This window comes from Bacillus rossius, chromosome 10 (genome assembly GCF_032445375.1).
Source record: "Bacillus rossius redtenbacheri isolate Brsri chromosome 10, Brsri_v3, whole genome shotgun sequence".
In the NCBI taxonomy this organism is placed as follows: domain Eukaryota; kingdom Metazoa; phylum Arthropoda; class Insecta; order Phasmatodea; family Bacillidae; genus Bacillus; species Bacillus rossius.
In genome coordinates, this window is record NC_086337.1 from 43803554 (window position 1) to 43817866 (window position 14313).

General features: G+C 37.8%; 1 protein-coding gene across 5 annotated transcripts in view; it reads left to right on the forward strand.

Annotated features, from left to right (window-relative positions):
• Positions 1-14313, forward strand: part of LOC134536044 (synaptotagmin-14) — a 252140-nt gene that overhangs the window by 92472 nt on the left and 145355 nt on the right. For 2 of the 5 annotated variants that reach the window (XM_063375562.1, XM_063375567.1), the window contains exon 1: positions 5338-5541. The exons of the other annotated variants lie outside the window; for them this stretch is intronic. In XM_063375562.1, coding sequence (XP_063231632.1) covers positions 5508-5541 — 34 coding nt within the window. In that variant the 5' untranslated portion in view covers positions 5338-5507. Of the gene's footprint in view, positions 1-5337; positions 5542-14313 lie in introns of those variants that run through there. 5 annotated transcript variants of the gene reach the window in all.

Below are 14313 nucleotides of genomic sequence, written 5' to 3' on the forward strand. Positions count from 1 at the left end.
AAGGCAGAAGCATATAAGAGGCATCTTGGGAATAAACAGCTAAAAGAGGCTCCAAAAAGTGCGAGTTAACGGATGTGAGAACAGGACGCTGAAAAAGGCATTTTTTTTCTTCATTTGAGATCATACCCTCATCATTACTGCTCTCTATTATTATCTCTTGTTCAATAAAAAATTCAAATAATTTTGCTCTATCTATACCTAATAAGCAATAAGCAATAAATTTGTATAAAGTTAGATTTTGTTCTCCAAGTTTATCATGAACCCAAATATTTAGGTACACCGACCAGGGGCCCATGTATTTGAGTCATGACAAAATGTTTGGGATCGAATGCGCGCTTTCTCATTTTATAAGTGTGATGAGTTTTCAGTGGGATCTACCGAGGAACAAATTCTATTCAGACTGGGTAGAAGACAGATTTAAAAGTTTTAAATCAAAATGAGGTAAATGTTTCAAATACAAGTTAAATATTTTTATTTAAATTTTGAATATTAACTGTTTTGTTGATATATTTTAGATGCGATGAAAATTTTGGAGATAGTGTAATTTATATAGTCTATCGATTAGTAAAGTGCAAGTGTTCTTAAAAAATTATTTTTATCCAAATCGTTTTATTATAAAATTTTGAAAAACTACACAAAAACCTTAATATAAATAATAAATATATAAAAATAAATATAATAAAATAAATTTTATAACTGTTTTAGATTATATTTATGAAAGATTTGCAATATAAATATTTGATGCATACATATAATAAATTAATATTTGAGGAAATATTACATATTATGTAACTTTTAACTTAAGTTAAGTGATAGTGTCTGTTAAAACCAAACATTAACATAATTCGTTATAAGAATAACTCAGATAGTATAATTGAAAACAAGATCAATATTTACAATCCCTGCTTAAAACTAAAGGTTCTTATATTTATTTGAAATAAGAAAATTTTTAATTGTATACGTTTCTATACGATGCATTTTTTTAAGCTTGCAGAATATTATTTTTAAGGTCAAATTTAAGTAGTGTTTGTAAACACATTTTTATCAAGAAAATAAAATTCAAACCAAGACATTAAACTGTACCATATTAAAGTATCAATAAATTCGTTAAGAAGGGGGGGGGGGGGAATAATAGGAAGAACACAAACCCAAGTGTCTGCGGACAATCACATTCATTTGCACAAACACAAGACTGAAAGTTAATCTCATATTTGTTTTTTATCCTCGTAAAATAGGCTAAGAAGTATTCGGACACCTGCAAGGTGGAACTGCGTACCATGATTTGCGTGACATGTATAAAAACGGTGGCTCCTAATTTGCCAACTATTTTAGGTGGAAGAATTCTTAGGGCGAAATTCATATTCGTCATTTAAGCATTTCTCGAAACAAGTGTTGCTTGTAACCGTGTGCAGGTAAAGCTTTTATTTCTTTTAGATGAATTAAACCTGGATACATTTCTTACTTAGATGTTTTCCATTAGGTTCTAACAGGGGGTTGTGGTTTCCTCGGTGTACTTCTGTTCCTCCCACACATGCTTCATTAGCATATTAGTTCATTTATTCATTTATTCAATTATTAGGCTTTTTTTGACGTGACAGCGTCTAATAAATCGATGTACGCCGGCTGCACGCACGAAAAAGGATGACTAATTGTCCCGTTGCGCACATCGTTCCGTTACACTTTGTCCCGTTACGCTCATTGTACGCTTGCGCCGAATCTATCTCTCTTCCACTCGATTGAAACAACCATCGATTTGACTTTTTCGAGGCACATTAAACTTGAAACACTCCCATTCGTTTCCTACTTTTCCTATCATCGTCCTATCCCTTAACAGAATAACACGGATTGGAAGAAGTTAAATAGAAAAAAATGTATAAAAGTTATAGTTAAAATAATCTGTTCGTTAAAGTAATAAACATATATGAATTAATGAGTGCAAATAAAAGTAAATTTATCAATTAAATTGTAGATTTTATTTCACTCCTTTTTTGTATCCATAAAAAAGTGATAATTCAATAAAAAATGATTCAATTTTATTCATAAAAGTATGCAATCATTTCATCAATGTTTTGTTATGACGTTGTCACGTTAAACTATCGTCCGTGAACCGACTTTACAGACAAACAATTTTTAAAATTTTGTTTTTTGGAAATCCTACTTGGCTTTTCTAACGGGTGCGTCGCTGTTTGTGGTTCCGTGGGCAGCGAAGGAAAACTGGTGTCGAAAGACGTCTCTCCTACTTCTTTTTTTTTTTTTCGCGCATCTCTTCCCAGCCCTCCTCACTACGGTACTCTTCCCCGACTCTCAAACTCTCCTAGCGGAGACAAGAGAAGTGTATTTTTAGAACGTATTGCCTCGAGGGCCTAACTCCCCCTCCCCCCTCCTTGTTCCAACGCCTTCTCGACCCCTTCCGGTGATGTATTTGCCCGCGACCGCTGTAAATTAAACTTGCGGTCGGTCGCACCGTTAACATATCTCACGAAAATACGTGAAAGAATAATAAATGCGTACAATAGTTAAATGTACATATCTATATATTTTCATTTATTCCAGCACGACATGATAAACGAAATCCCTCTCCCCCTACCCCCTTTCTTTCGATATACCTATATATACACACATACATACATACACACACTATATATATACACCGACGAATGTAAGGAATTTGAAAGCAAACAGTGGGAAAAGTGATTATCCCCCCCCCCCCCCTTCCCAAATGAGTTTCTGGGTACGCCCCTGATTGTAAACCTACCGGCCATGCTGGACAATTTCTTAATTAGTACCGAACTGTCCGTCCGCTTGGTTTAATGGCTAGCATGTCTGGCTTCTCCCTGGGTTCAGGACTGGGGCTGGTATTCCAAGACACAAAAAAAAAGGGGGTTTAGGTTTTGAATATTCTACACCTGTACCCTAACCGTATTCTTAGTGCGCGATAGGACTTATCCCTTATTTTTAGGGACAGGATTTTTGGTGTCCTTTCCGTTGCCGATTAGTTGCCCAAATTCCGCGCATGCGCAGAGCTCACTTTTTCGTAGATCTTTTTATCCAGTAGGCGTATCCGCGTCTGGCGCCATTAACACGTATCTAGTCACTTTTTTGATCATTGGGTAACGCAACATGCGTGTTGGTGAGCCTAATGAAACTTTACGATAGCGAAACTTTCCTATAATACATTTTGTAAACTTCAATGGCCATAACAAGAAATAATTTCAACTTTAAAAAAAAAGTACTCAAGAAAAAAAACTGTTCTATTTCTGTGCGATGGTTTTTGTCGTGAGAATTATATTGATGGTTACGAAACGTCCTCTAGAATGCGTTGAAACCAGTTTCTAACCTCGCGCAGGGTACAGTTTATTGTAAGTATTGCCGATATTTTTACCCTACCTTGATTCGGTTTGGACACGTTAAGGAATACGGCCCGCGCGTTAGGTAGCGGTTTCGTCCCAATAAGGCAGTGCTTATTCTCTACCTTACAAAAAAAATTGGTTGTCTGTAAAGTCGGTTTACGGACGATAGTTTAACGTGAAAACGTCATTAACAAAACATTGATGAAATGATTGCATACTTTTATGAATAAAATTGAATCATTTTTATTTTAATAATAAAAGAACAAACGCTTGAAATTATACTAGTAATCAAATTTTTAAAATACAAGAATAATTAACCTTTATTGCCGAAATTGTTGTTGTAATAAGCATTGAAAACCACATTAACTTTTCACTTCACTTTATAACCAGTCGACGAAACAGTTCACGTGTAGATGTAAGTTGTGTGCTGCCGCTGTCTTTCTTCTCCTCGGACGCATAGGTCAATCGAGAGGAAGAGAGATAGATGCGGCGCAAGCGTACATTGAGCGTAACGGGACACAGCGTAACGGAACAATGAGCGAAACGGGACACAGCGTAACGGTATAATGTGCGTAACGGGACACTTTTTCGTGCGTGCATCCGGCGTTCATCGATTTATTAGACGTCACGTCAGAAAAAGCCTTGGAATACCTGCCCTGGGTGTTTGTGATGTCTCTTTAACCTTCAGCCCGCGGAAGGCGATGGGAATCACAGGGGCGTTGCCTGTGCTCACCACAAAACGACTCAACTTCATCAGTACATAACTATACATTACATTGTGAAGTATGTGTTATGTAACTTGTGTCAAATTGGACAGTTCTAAAAATAAGTCCCAAATGTCACTTGCAAAGAAGCACAAACATGATGTTTGTTTGCGAACTTTGACAAACACAATAAGTTTTTTTTTAGTTCTGTTGAATTTGAGAATTGATACATAATACATGTTTTAACATGGCTACCATCTTGGTGTACAACTAAATAAATACTACTCCCTCCAAACAAAATAATTATTTTAACACAAACCATGTACGATTTTTTTTTTTCGAAAACCACCATATTGATTAACATGATGTACCTATCCTTAAAATATATGAGCTTGACAACTGCATATATATGATGTAGGTAACGTATTCAGTAGGGTGTTAATGTGAAACGTGGCATTAGAGGATCATACTTAGCTGACCAAGGATCTATCACTGATAGAAACTTTCCTTCATCCCTTTTCGTCCTCATTGACCTCAGGTCTGCGAAGAAAAAAAAAAGTGCCGCCATCCTCTCAAAGTGATTCAACAAGTCGCCGAAGCTTTAATCACGTTGTGCGCGTCTTCTCCGGGTCACGTGGCCCTCCCCTCCCCCCTCTTCAGGGTGGGACAATGGAGGGGTTAGAGGGGAGGTTGAGTTGTTGTTGGGGGAGGGGAGGAAGAGAAAGGAGTCAATAAATACGCAATCGCTACCTGCCCATCTCCCGTCCGCTCTCAGAGGTAGAGCTGTTTTCAATCCTTCAGTCGTTCCCTACCTCCCGTCAGACACGCACGGGCGCGCATGCGCACGTCTTTCGCGACCCCTTTCCCCCCTTCTGCCCCTAGCATCGGTGTTTCCGCGCCGGTCGCCGGTTAGTCGAGGTGAGGCGTTCGCGGGAAACTGTGGTTCGCGGGCGGGCGTCGAAGCTTACGGGGATAAAAGGGTTCCTCAAACGAACCTCGAAGCTACCCCAACGTGTCGTGTTTTTTTTTTCGGACGTGATCCAGCCCAAGAGTCACGGGAGCGAACGGGAGGGAGGGGAGAGCCGCAACACGCGCCGCGGTTGACCCCGGTTGACCTTGGGGGAATTCTTACCCCCCCCCCCCCCCCTTTCTGATGCCGCGCGGGAAGACGACATCGGCAGGCGTGGATGCGTAGGAGTGCGTTATTCCAGTGGTACGAGCCGAGCTTCTGCGTCTGAGCTTTGGACGTCCCGTGGAAGGGAAGGGGAAAGGAGGAATATATTCCCGTCTTTGCGCAGGTGGCAAAAAAAAAAAAAAAGAAAGAAAGAAAATAAAGAAAGACCTAACTCCCCTTGGCCGATGGGCTAAATAGCCCCGGCCAGCACCCTCCCTTCCCCCCCACCCGTGGAGTGTCTTCGGGGGGCCTTGAACGAGCCGATGCCAACTTGAGCGAATGATGATCTCTGGGTCGGAGCATTTTATGAATGGTGAGTCCTTACGTTTAGTCCACGCGTCGTTTCTGTTTAGTTTATCGTGTGCATGAGTGTGAAAGTCCTCGTTCAAAGACATTTCAGATGAATTAATTACAAACACGAGTAATAATTAAACTTGTATATTTAATGTCTGTGTTATAAAATTTCAGATAGGTTAGTTAATTATCAACGGTACAGTTTTTAGATGGTAAACACAGTATGTATTGTTTATTACAACAATGTCTGTGTTACAAAATATCAGATAGGTTAGTTAAATATCAACGATACAGTTTTTAGATGGTAAACACAGTATGTATTGTGTTTACAACACACAATTATGTAGTTTATTCTCTTGAAGTCTATAGGTCCGTAAAAGTTACGTACGTAATAGTCTTAATGATATATTAGGTTTACTTAAGTTCCAACGGAGAATGTAAATGAAGCAGTTACATTATGTTTGTGTGCTGTCCGCTCGCGCTAGTGAAAGCAGTTTGTTGCAAATTTTAAACTTTTATTTATTTTTTTATTTTTTTATTTTATGTCGTAAATAAGTCATTTGAATCTGAAAATTGCAACATGAGTTTTCTGGGATAGAGAAAGTTTCCTTTAACCAATGCAATTAGATTTTAAACTGTGTCGTGTAAAATAAAATTTTAATTAATTATTTTGTAATTAGTAAAAACTTCCTAAAGCGCTTCTAGGAAATAAAAAATATATATAATAATTAATTATTGGTTCTGGAGCGTCACAGTAGGCTGTGGAGGGATGATTCTATAGCTCTACCGTTCATAAATATATTTGATAAATACAATAATACAAAGAATGATTAAAAAAAAGTTATTTAATACATTTATTTCTTCCTAAATAACATAATTTTACTAGCAAATTATTTTAAGTTTTATGAACTATAAATAATGCAATAGTGGTCGAGTATATTTAGAAGTTGCACCCATTCAATAACTTTACCACAGTCAATAATTTAAAAAAAAAAAAAAAGCTGATGGCGTCCACAATAATTACTCGACATTTTTGGTAATTTTTTTACATGTTACAAGTCTAAACAATAATATAATTTACCGTTCATTAAATTGTATAAAAATTATTTTTGTACTTTGAAAGAAATAATTAACTAATAAGTAGTTGACAAGGTTATAATATATAATGACATGTGGGGCAATACGTATGTTACTATGAAAATGTTTTATTTATTTATTTCAGTGTCTTAGTTTGGCAGCAGTGGGAAACAAGTGACGGTAGAATTGAAATGAGGCGTTATTAAATCGTGTGTAAAGAGAATTGGCGTCTTTTAACGAATTTTAAGCTGTTATGCAGTGTTTCATGTTTGTACGTATAATATTACATTATAAAAACATATAGCTACGTAAATAAACATAACTACTTGGTTTTGATTTAGTTTTAAGGAAGCGTACATAATAAATATATTTCGATTCCTGTTAAATTAATTATTTCAAGTAACCTACGCACATACTGTCTCGATAATCTTGTTGGAAAACCTTGGAAAATATTTTTAATACATCTATATTTCCGCTGTAAAAATACGTTAGCTAAAACTATTTTATTTTGGAGGAAACCCGCAATTCAATAAAATATTTAGAGTTCCGCATGTGTTAATTTGTACGTGGAATCTGCTAGTGAAAACAAGCCTCTTTTGTTTCACTCTTTGTTATTTATAAATTAATAATAATTTTTATGTAAAATTTAACGGCCAAGGGACAGGTTTCGTTAGCGTCAGCTTATAGTCGCAGTTGTGGATGAAGCCTGGTTGATAAGATGGAAAATTCTATCTGGATATCGTAACCCATTATACGCGCGCAAGTTACGCAGAAGAAAAGTTTTGAGTTAATCACTGAACGACTTATTTGTCAATATAATTCTTTAAAAAAATGTTATGGTGTATGGCAGTTGGCCCTTTTCACGTCTGTTTCACTGCAGTTAGTTTCTAATGATTTGTTACAAGTACATTAAAAATGTTTTGATTAAAGGATATTTTTGGACTTACGCCATTTCTGGTTACTGTATATGTCATAAAGAAACCTCCGTAATTGACAAAAAAAAGTGAATACGCAAACACAGAGAAAACAAGCCAAAATTAGCCATTGTCAAAAGTTGTACAGACAGCACACGTAATTCCTTGGACGTGTGGTGGCGGGGAGGGGGGAATCACAGCACAGTCGAACACAGTGGATTGACGAGTATACTTTAACAAGAACATAAAATACAGACAGAAACAACCTTAGACAGCATAGCGACAAACAGACGATATAAACAATGATACATAACTAAAAAAAAAAAAAAAAAAAAAAATACAGCGACGAACAGACAAACACGCATATTCTGTACAACACAACGAGGACGACGCAAGTAAACAGAATTTTCTACAACACAAAGACAACTGCACAGACGAACTCAGTGGTCTTCATGAGTATTATGAAGCATACATACAGTGTAACCAGCAATGGCATATGTACAAAAAAAAAGACATTCCAAATTCATCCTTCCCGTTGCAAGAATCATTCAAAGAACGTATATAGGTACTGTGGCCAGGGCCGGATTTAGAGGTCTGGAGGCCTCCGGGCAACAGAGGAGCGGAGGCCCCCTGGCCCCAAATTATTTTACAAATAAAATGAACAATTTTTTTTCAGTCGAGTTTTCCAATAAATAATTTATTGTGAAATCAAGTAGATTCTCTTAGTATTAAAAAAAACATACATAAATATAATCGGAGACAAGAATTATATGAAATTAAATTTTAGTGTTAATGAATATTTCTGTTAATATTTAACAATAATATAAATCATGCATGTACAAAGTACTGTAGTTAAAGGTAAAACAGCGAATAAAGAATATCAAAGGAAAATATGTTTACTAGTGTTTACTTGTCGGAATTTTAAAGATTTTTTTTTTTTTTTTCGAAGTCTCTATTGTGGTTTGTGGGGGGCCCCTCCGTTTGTGGAGGCCCCGGGGCTTTCGCCCCGGTTGCCCTCCCCTAAATCCGGCCCTGGCTGTGGCGCCCTCCCGACTGCCATCATCGAGGTTGATTAATGTTTTCCCCCTTTTTTTTTTTTCGTTGTTTTGTTGTTGTTGTTTTTAGTTCATGACTCCACGACGGAGTGGTTTAACTTGAGCGACGACTCTGTCGTCACTCCGCTCGTAGAATTGCGCGCCTACTCCTCGAGCGCGATCGCCATGACGCAGGACAGCGGTAAGGACGCCATCTGTTCGTGTGTCGCACAAACGGGCGACGACGGGCTGTTTCCGAATACCTACCTCCTGGAAAAGAAACTCTTCCGACCCCAAGGGCTCCCTTCGCAACTGGGCCACTCCGCGGTCACTGCGGCGCGCTTTGTTCAAGCCACTTCCTGCCGTACAGCTGTTCCTTCAGGGAAGCCTACAACTCACCTAGTTTCGGTTCCCTGCGAGAATTTCCGAAGATTTCCGAAGTTTTGCGTTTTGGTATTTTAACGTCACTTCAGCCGCTAAATCAGAAGTTTCCAATGAAAACAAGCATGTTGTGACTGACCTGACCTAACCTAACCTAACCCTTCGATTTTTTTTTTAAATTTCAATTTTTGAGAGAAATCCGAAGTTGCACGAACGTGGTAGGGAACCGAAACTACGTGAGTTGTAGGCTACCGGTTCCTTCAAGGCATGGCGGAGTCGAGTTTCCACACTGAAATGAAGGAATATTCCGACGGATAGTTTTTAAAAAAAAGGGGGTTTGTCTGTAAAGTCGGTTCACGGACGATAATTTTACGTGATAAACGTCATAAGAAAAACATTGATGAAAAATTGCATACTTTTTTAATTTTCAAATATTATTTACAGTTTTTTTGCAAATTTAATTTAAATAATTTGGTTTAAATATAATCACGAACAATTAGTTAACAAGCCCGCCTTAACCTGTTTGATATTACAGAAGATTTTCTCGCACGGTGGTTGGCCGGTTCCTTGCACGCTCGGCTCAGGCGGAACGTGACAATTTTTTCGTTCGTGCAGCCGGCGTTCGTCGATTTATAAAGACGTTAGCACGTCAAAACGTTGTTGTAAAGCCGAGCCCACACAAGAAGCTACGCTATGTTCGCTGCGACAGGCGGCCGGTCGGGATAGTCTAGTTCACGATGTAGGAGAGACGCAAGCCGTGGGATCATAGTGATGATTCCGACGATGACAATATTCTGCTGGCTCTCACAGTATGTGAACGTAAAAAGAAATTGGTTCATGAATTAATAATAAAAAAAACAGAACAAAAAATGGAAGAATTTAATTTCACGAAGCAGATGCTAGTGAGGACAAATTCAACTAAGTTTGATAGCATCCCCTTTGGAGTCAAATCCCAGGCACTGTTCTGCGTATCCTGCCGTCGATTTATTCCATAAACATGGATATTTTCATTATATTTCAATTAACTTTTTCCGTCTTAATAAAATACAAATTTCCGTCTTAATAAAATACAAATGCAGAAGTACAGCACAATTACGCGTGTAAAAAAATATGTCTTTGTATATCTGCACATGCGCGAAGTCAGCGACGTTTTAGAAAAATTATCCAAGAACCAAACACTTGGCGACGTAGTCAACATAGCGAACATAGCGAACACAGCTTTGTGTGGCCAGTGACACCTGAGATGCAGCTGGCAATATTTTACTCTCGTAGAGAACATAGCAAGCATAGCGCCCTGTGTGGCCGTAGATTTAAGTGTGTGTGAAATATTCCGGTTGCCGTGTGTACGCTTAGGATCAGATGAATCCAATCGTCTTCTTTTTGTTTTATCGATTTCTTTCGCTACAGCAGCAACACAAACAATGCGCTTGCTTCCTCCGAATCCATTTTTGTTATCAGCAAATGGGAACGTGGCAGAAGGACGCGTTTGGAGTGAGTGGCCCAGAGTGAAGGTAGTCCGAGGATCCTTGAAATTAAAAAAAAAAAATGTCCCGCCATTAATGTTGACTTTCCAAATAGCTGCGAGGGTCCTTGGAAGATTGCCGATGCAGTCTTTCTGGAGAGGATGAGTCACTTGCGTCTTTTCATGCAGCATTGTGGCTTTAGAAGGGTTTGTGGCGCTATATTTTGTAAAAAAAAAAAAAAAAGTAACGATAGTCTGTTGCTCAGCCAACCAACTGCTGTATACAACCCTTATATTACCGTCAATATAATTAACTAAAACGTGTAAAAATGGAAAGTGAAAAATTTGCAGATGCAAACAAATTACTGCCATAAAGTATGTATGCGTTGATACACCGTAGGTTTTGTTACCGTCAAATTAATTATGATATCCTTTCGTAGTTAGTTCCCTTGGAGTTTCAAGGACGGTAAAAGGACACATTCTTGCCATTCGCAAACAGCCCCGCTCAATACTCGCTGGACTCACCGCTTTGCCTTCGGTGTCTCTTCTCGATGTATCTTTTTTTCTTTCTACACGTTCATCGCTCTACTCACGTCTCACCGCTGCTAATTTTTTATTTTTTTTATTTTTTCCATTCACCCTCTGCTTTGCAAATGTAACACACGTGAATGTTAAGTGTTTGTGTCTGGTTAAAGCGTTATCTATGAAAAAAAATAATAAGTCTTTGGTAAACTATCTTGGCTTTCGAAGTCAAAAGTGGTGGATTGTACCGTTGCTTTGCACTGCATTGAGGCAGGCATCTCCAGGGTTGGGAAATCGACGGTACAACCCACCACCTCGACGCAGCAGACAACTACGAAAGCCGAGATAGTTTATTAGAAAAATGGCCGCGTGAAAGCCTGGAATCTATCATAAGTTTTTGGCCTGCAACTGCCCTGCAGGCTGTAAATGTTTATTTTACCTTCGATGGCAGTTTACGCCTTGTCCCTGACGAAGCCTGGCTTACATTGTTTTAAATTGCAGTGGCCTCAATTAACGGACTTTTTCACGAAGAACGTGCCTCATGTAAACGAAGAGTACTTCGTAATTTCCGATAACTAGTTCTTCGTGGAAGCTACGCTGTATTTCAACTTCCGAATTCCGTTCATGGTAATAGTTCCTTATTGCTAATCCAGTTTATATCTCTTCCGGGGACAATGTCCCTTATCGCTCGCTTATCCAGTTTATACCAAAGCTTCATAAACTTTTTAAAATAAAATATATATATTTTTTATTTTAACAGTTTCAAATCACAAACTTTTTCCACTACTTAGTTGTTTTAATAATTTACTTCGAAATACAATCGTATGTGTTACACAAAACAATTGCTCCCGGGAATAATTTTCCTTAATGTTTTATACATGTTTCCAAAAAAAATTATATATATTAATTGCACAGCTTTGCATCACAAACGTAATTAATTTATTTTAATATTTTATTTTAAAATACAACAGGATACGCTATAAGGAAAATTATATTTCCTGGGTAAAAACAGGTTAAACGCGCACGCGGAAGAATGAGTGTCTTGTTGCAAGAGTCTTAAACAGTTTTTTTAGTGTTTTTCTTGTATATAAAGATTATTTTTTTGTAAATGAACTTTCTACCCGTAAATTTACGAAGATAACGATTAATTTATAAAGATCCCTGGGTAATTTATAACCCGCATTCTTTGTAAACTTAAGGTCAAACATGTTTAACAGCGTATGTGATTGTGTGGATGGCAATAATTATTGCTATCCCGCACTGATGACTAAGCCACTATACATAACTGTAAGTGAACAATCAGAATATAATTTTTATCTTGAATTTGGTTTTGTCTTGATAGGTGTATACGGAACGACACTTGATAACTGTTTTGCAGGAAAGTTTTTGTCTTAGAGTACTTAAACCTGTTCTCCCTTACGCGATTTCTTTTTTATAATACCCCAACATTTCAAGTCTAATTCTTTACCAAACTTCGTGGATTTTTCTCGTTGTATTTTTCCATCTCTGACGACCATTTTTCAAATACTTTGTGATTTAATCACTAACCTAAAGTCTACCTTTTACATGCATAAAAATTAGAGACTTAATTTCTCTCAGCCTCCTGGAAGATCGCTATATAGTCGGAACATTTGGGTTCTTTGGGCGAGGCGATAACCCCCAAAACTAAGGGGGGGAAACTCTAGACATAACCAAAAAAATTCTCTCAGCAGCACCTGATATTTTAAGTAAATTCATTTTTTTTGCAGACATTTTTGTTATTTTTTTGTACTGCGAATAATTTTTTTAAAACTGTCTACCCAGAAAACAACTCGAATAAAACCATTGTTTCGATAATCACTTTTCTTGGCATTAGGAATGCGTTAAAATAGCTTTTAAATGGGCTATACATTTTTCAAAATTTCCGACTCATTTAACTGGGAGGCATTTCATACCACCAAAAATTAATAAGTTTTCTCTTTTTAATAAATTCTTTGTTTTTGGTTTTGTAGGATTAAAAAATTCTGTTCGTTGTAATTTCGTTCATACCGATCAAATAACGATTTTTTTTCTTTAATAAGTATACGGGTGACGAATAGAAAATCATGGCGTTTTAAGCGTAGCCAACATAGAACCGTATTTATTGAACTCATTTTGAGAATCACATTGTATGCATACATTGGTAACTTAGAAACACACGAGTTAGAACTATCATAACTTAGAACTGTCATGACATAGAGAACACGTAGATTAAAAAAAATTGGTTGTCTGTAAAGTCGGTTTACGGACGATAGTTTAAAGTGACGTCATAACAAAACATTGATGAAATGATTACATACTTTTATGAATAAAATTTAATCATTTTATTGAATTATCACTATTTTGTATGGACACAAAGAAGGGGTGAAATGAAATCTACAATTTAATTGATAAATTTACTTTTATTTGCACTCATTAATTCAAATATGTTTATTACTTTAACGAAGAGATTATTTTTACTATAACTTTTATACATGTTTGCTATTTAACTTCTTCCAATCTGTGTTATTCTGTTAAGGATAGGACGATGATAGGAAAAGTAGGAAACGAATGGGAGTGTTTCAAGTTTAATGTGCCTCTAAAAGGTCAAATCGATGGTTGTTCCAATCGAGTGGAAGAGAGATAGATGCGGCGCAAGCGTACAATGAGCGTAACGGGACACAACGTAACGGGGCAATGTGCGTAACGGGACACTTTTTCGTGCGTGCAGCCGGCGTTCATCGATTTATTAGACGTTGTCACGTCAAAAAAACACGTAACGCAGAACCAAATAATCTGGAAACACACAACTTTACAACAGGCATGCGTAGAGAAATGTATCTTTGTGTGTTTTTAAAGTAGTGTTTCCGAGTCACACGACGGCATGCCGCGCGCACTGTCCTGAGGCACCTTGGCGACCATTCATCCCGGCGCCACCGAGTTGCTGCTTGTAAGGTCGCCCTTCGTGCGCCGGCTAAATATACGGGTCGCCTCAACGGACTCGGGAAGTGCTCCGCGCTCGCGTGCGGTCACGGGAGGCGGCAGATGGAAGTTACCGCTGGAACCCTGGCGTTACCGCAGTCCCAGACACGATCACACGCAATCAATTCACGAGCGCGACCCTAGCAGTTAAAACAATTTCCCATTGTTTCATTTGACTAGCTGCAGTCGTACATTGCGTTATCAAGTATAGTTCGTTATAGGTTTTAACACTTGCTGAATACGTTTTTTTTATTATTGATTAGTGGCCTACAGCATGAAGCCCACGGCCATAGTTCAGAGTGTCTGTAGAAAGTTATAGAAAACAAAAACATAAAACACATTTAATACGCTACGTCTTCTTGGTAGAGGCCCTTCTACCTAGGGTGGAGTAGGCCCGTGGAGCATGGGTCAAGGAGTTGGAG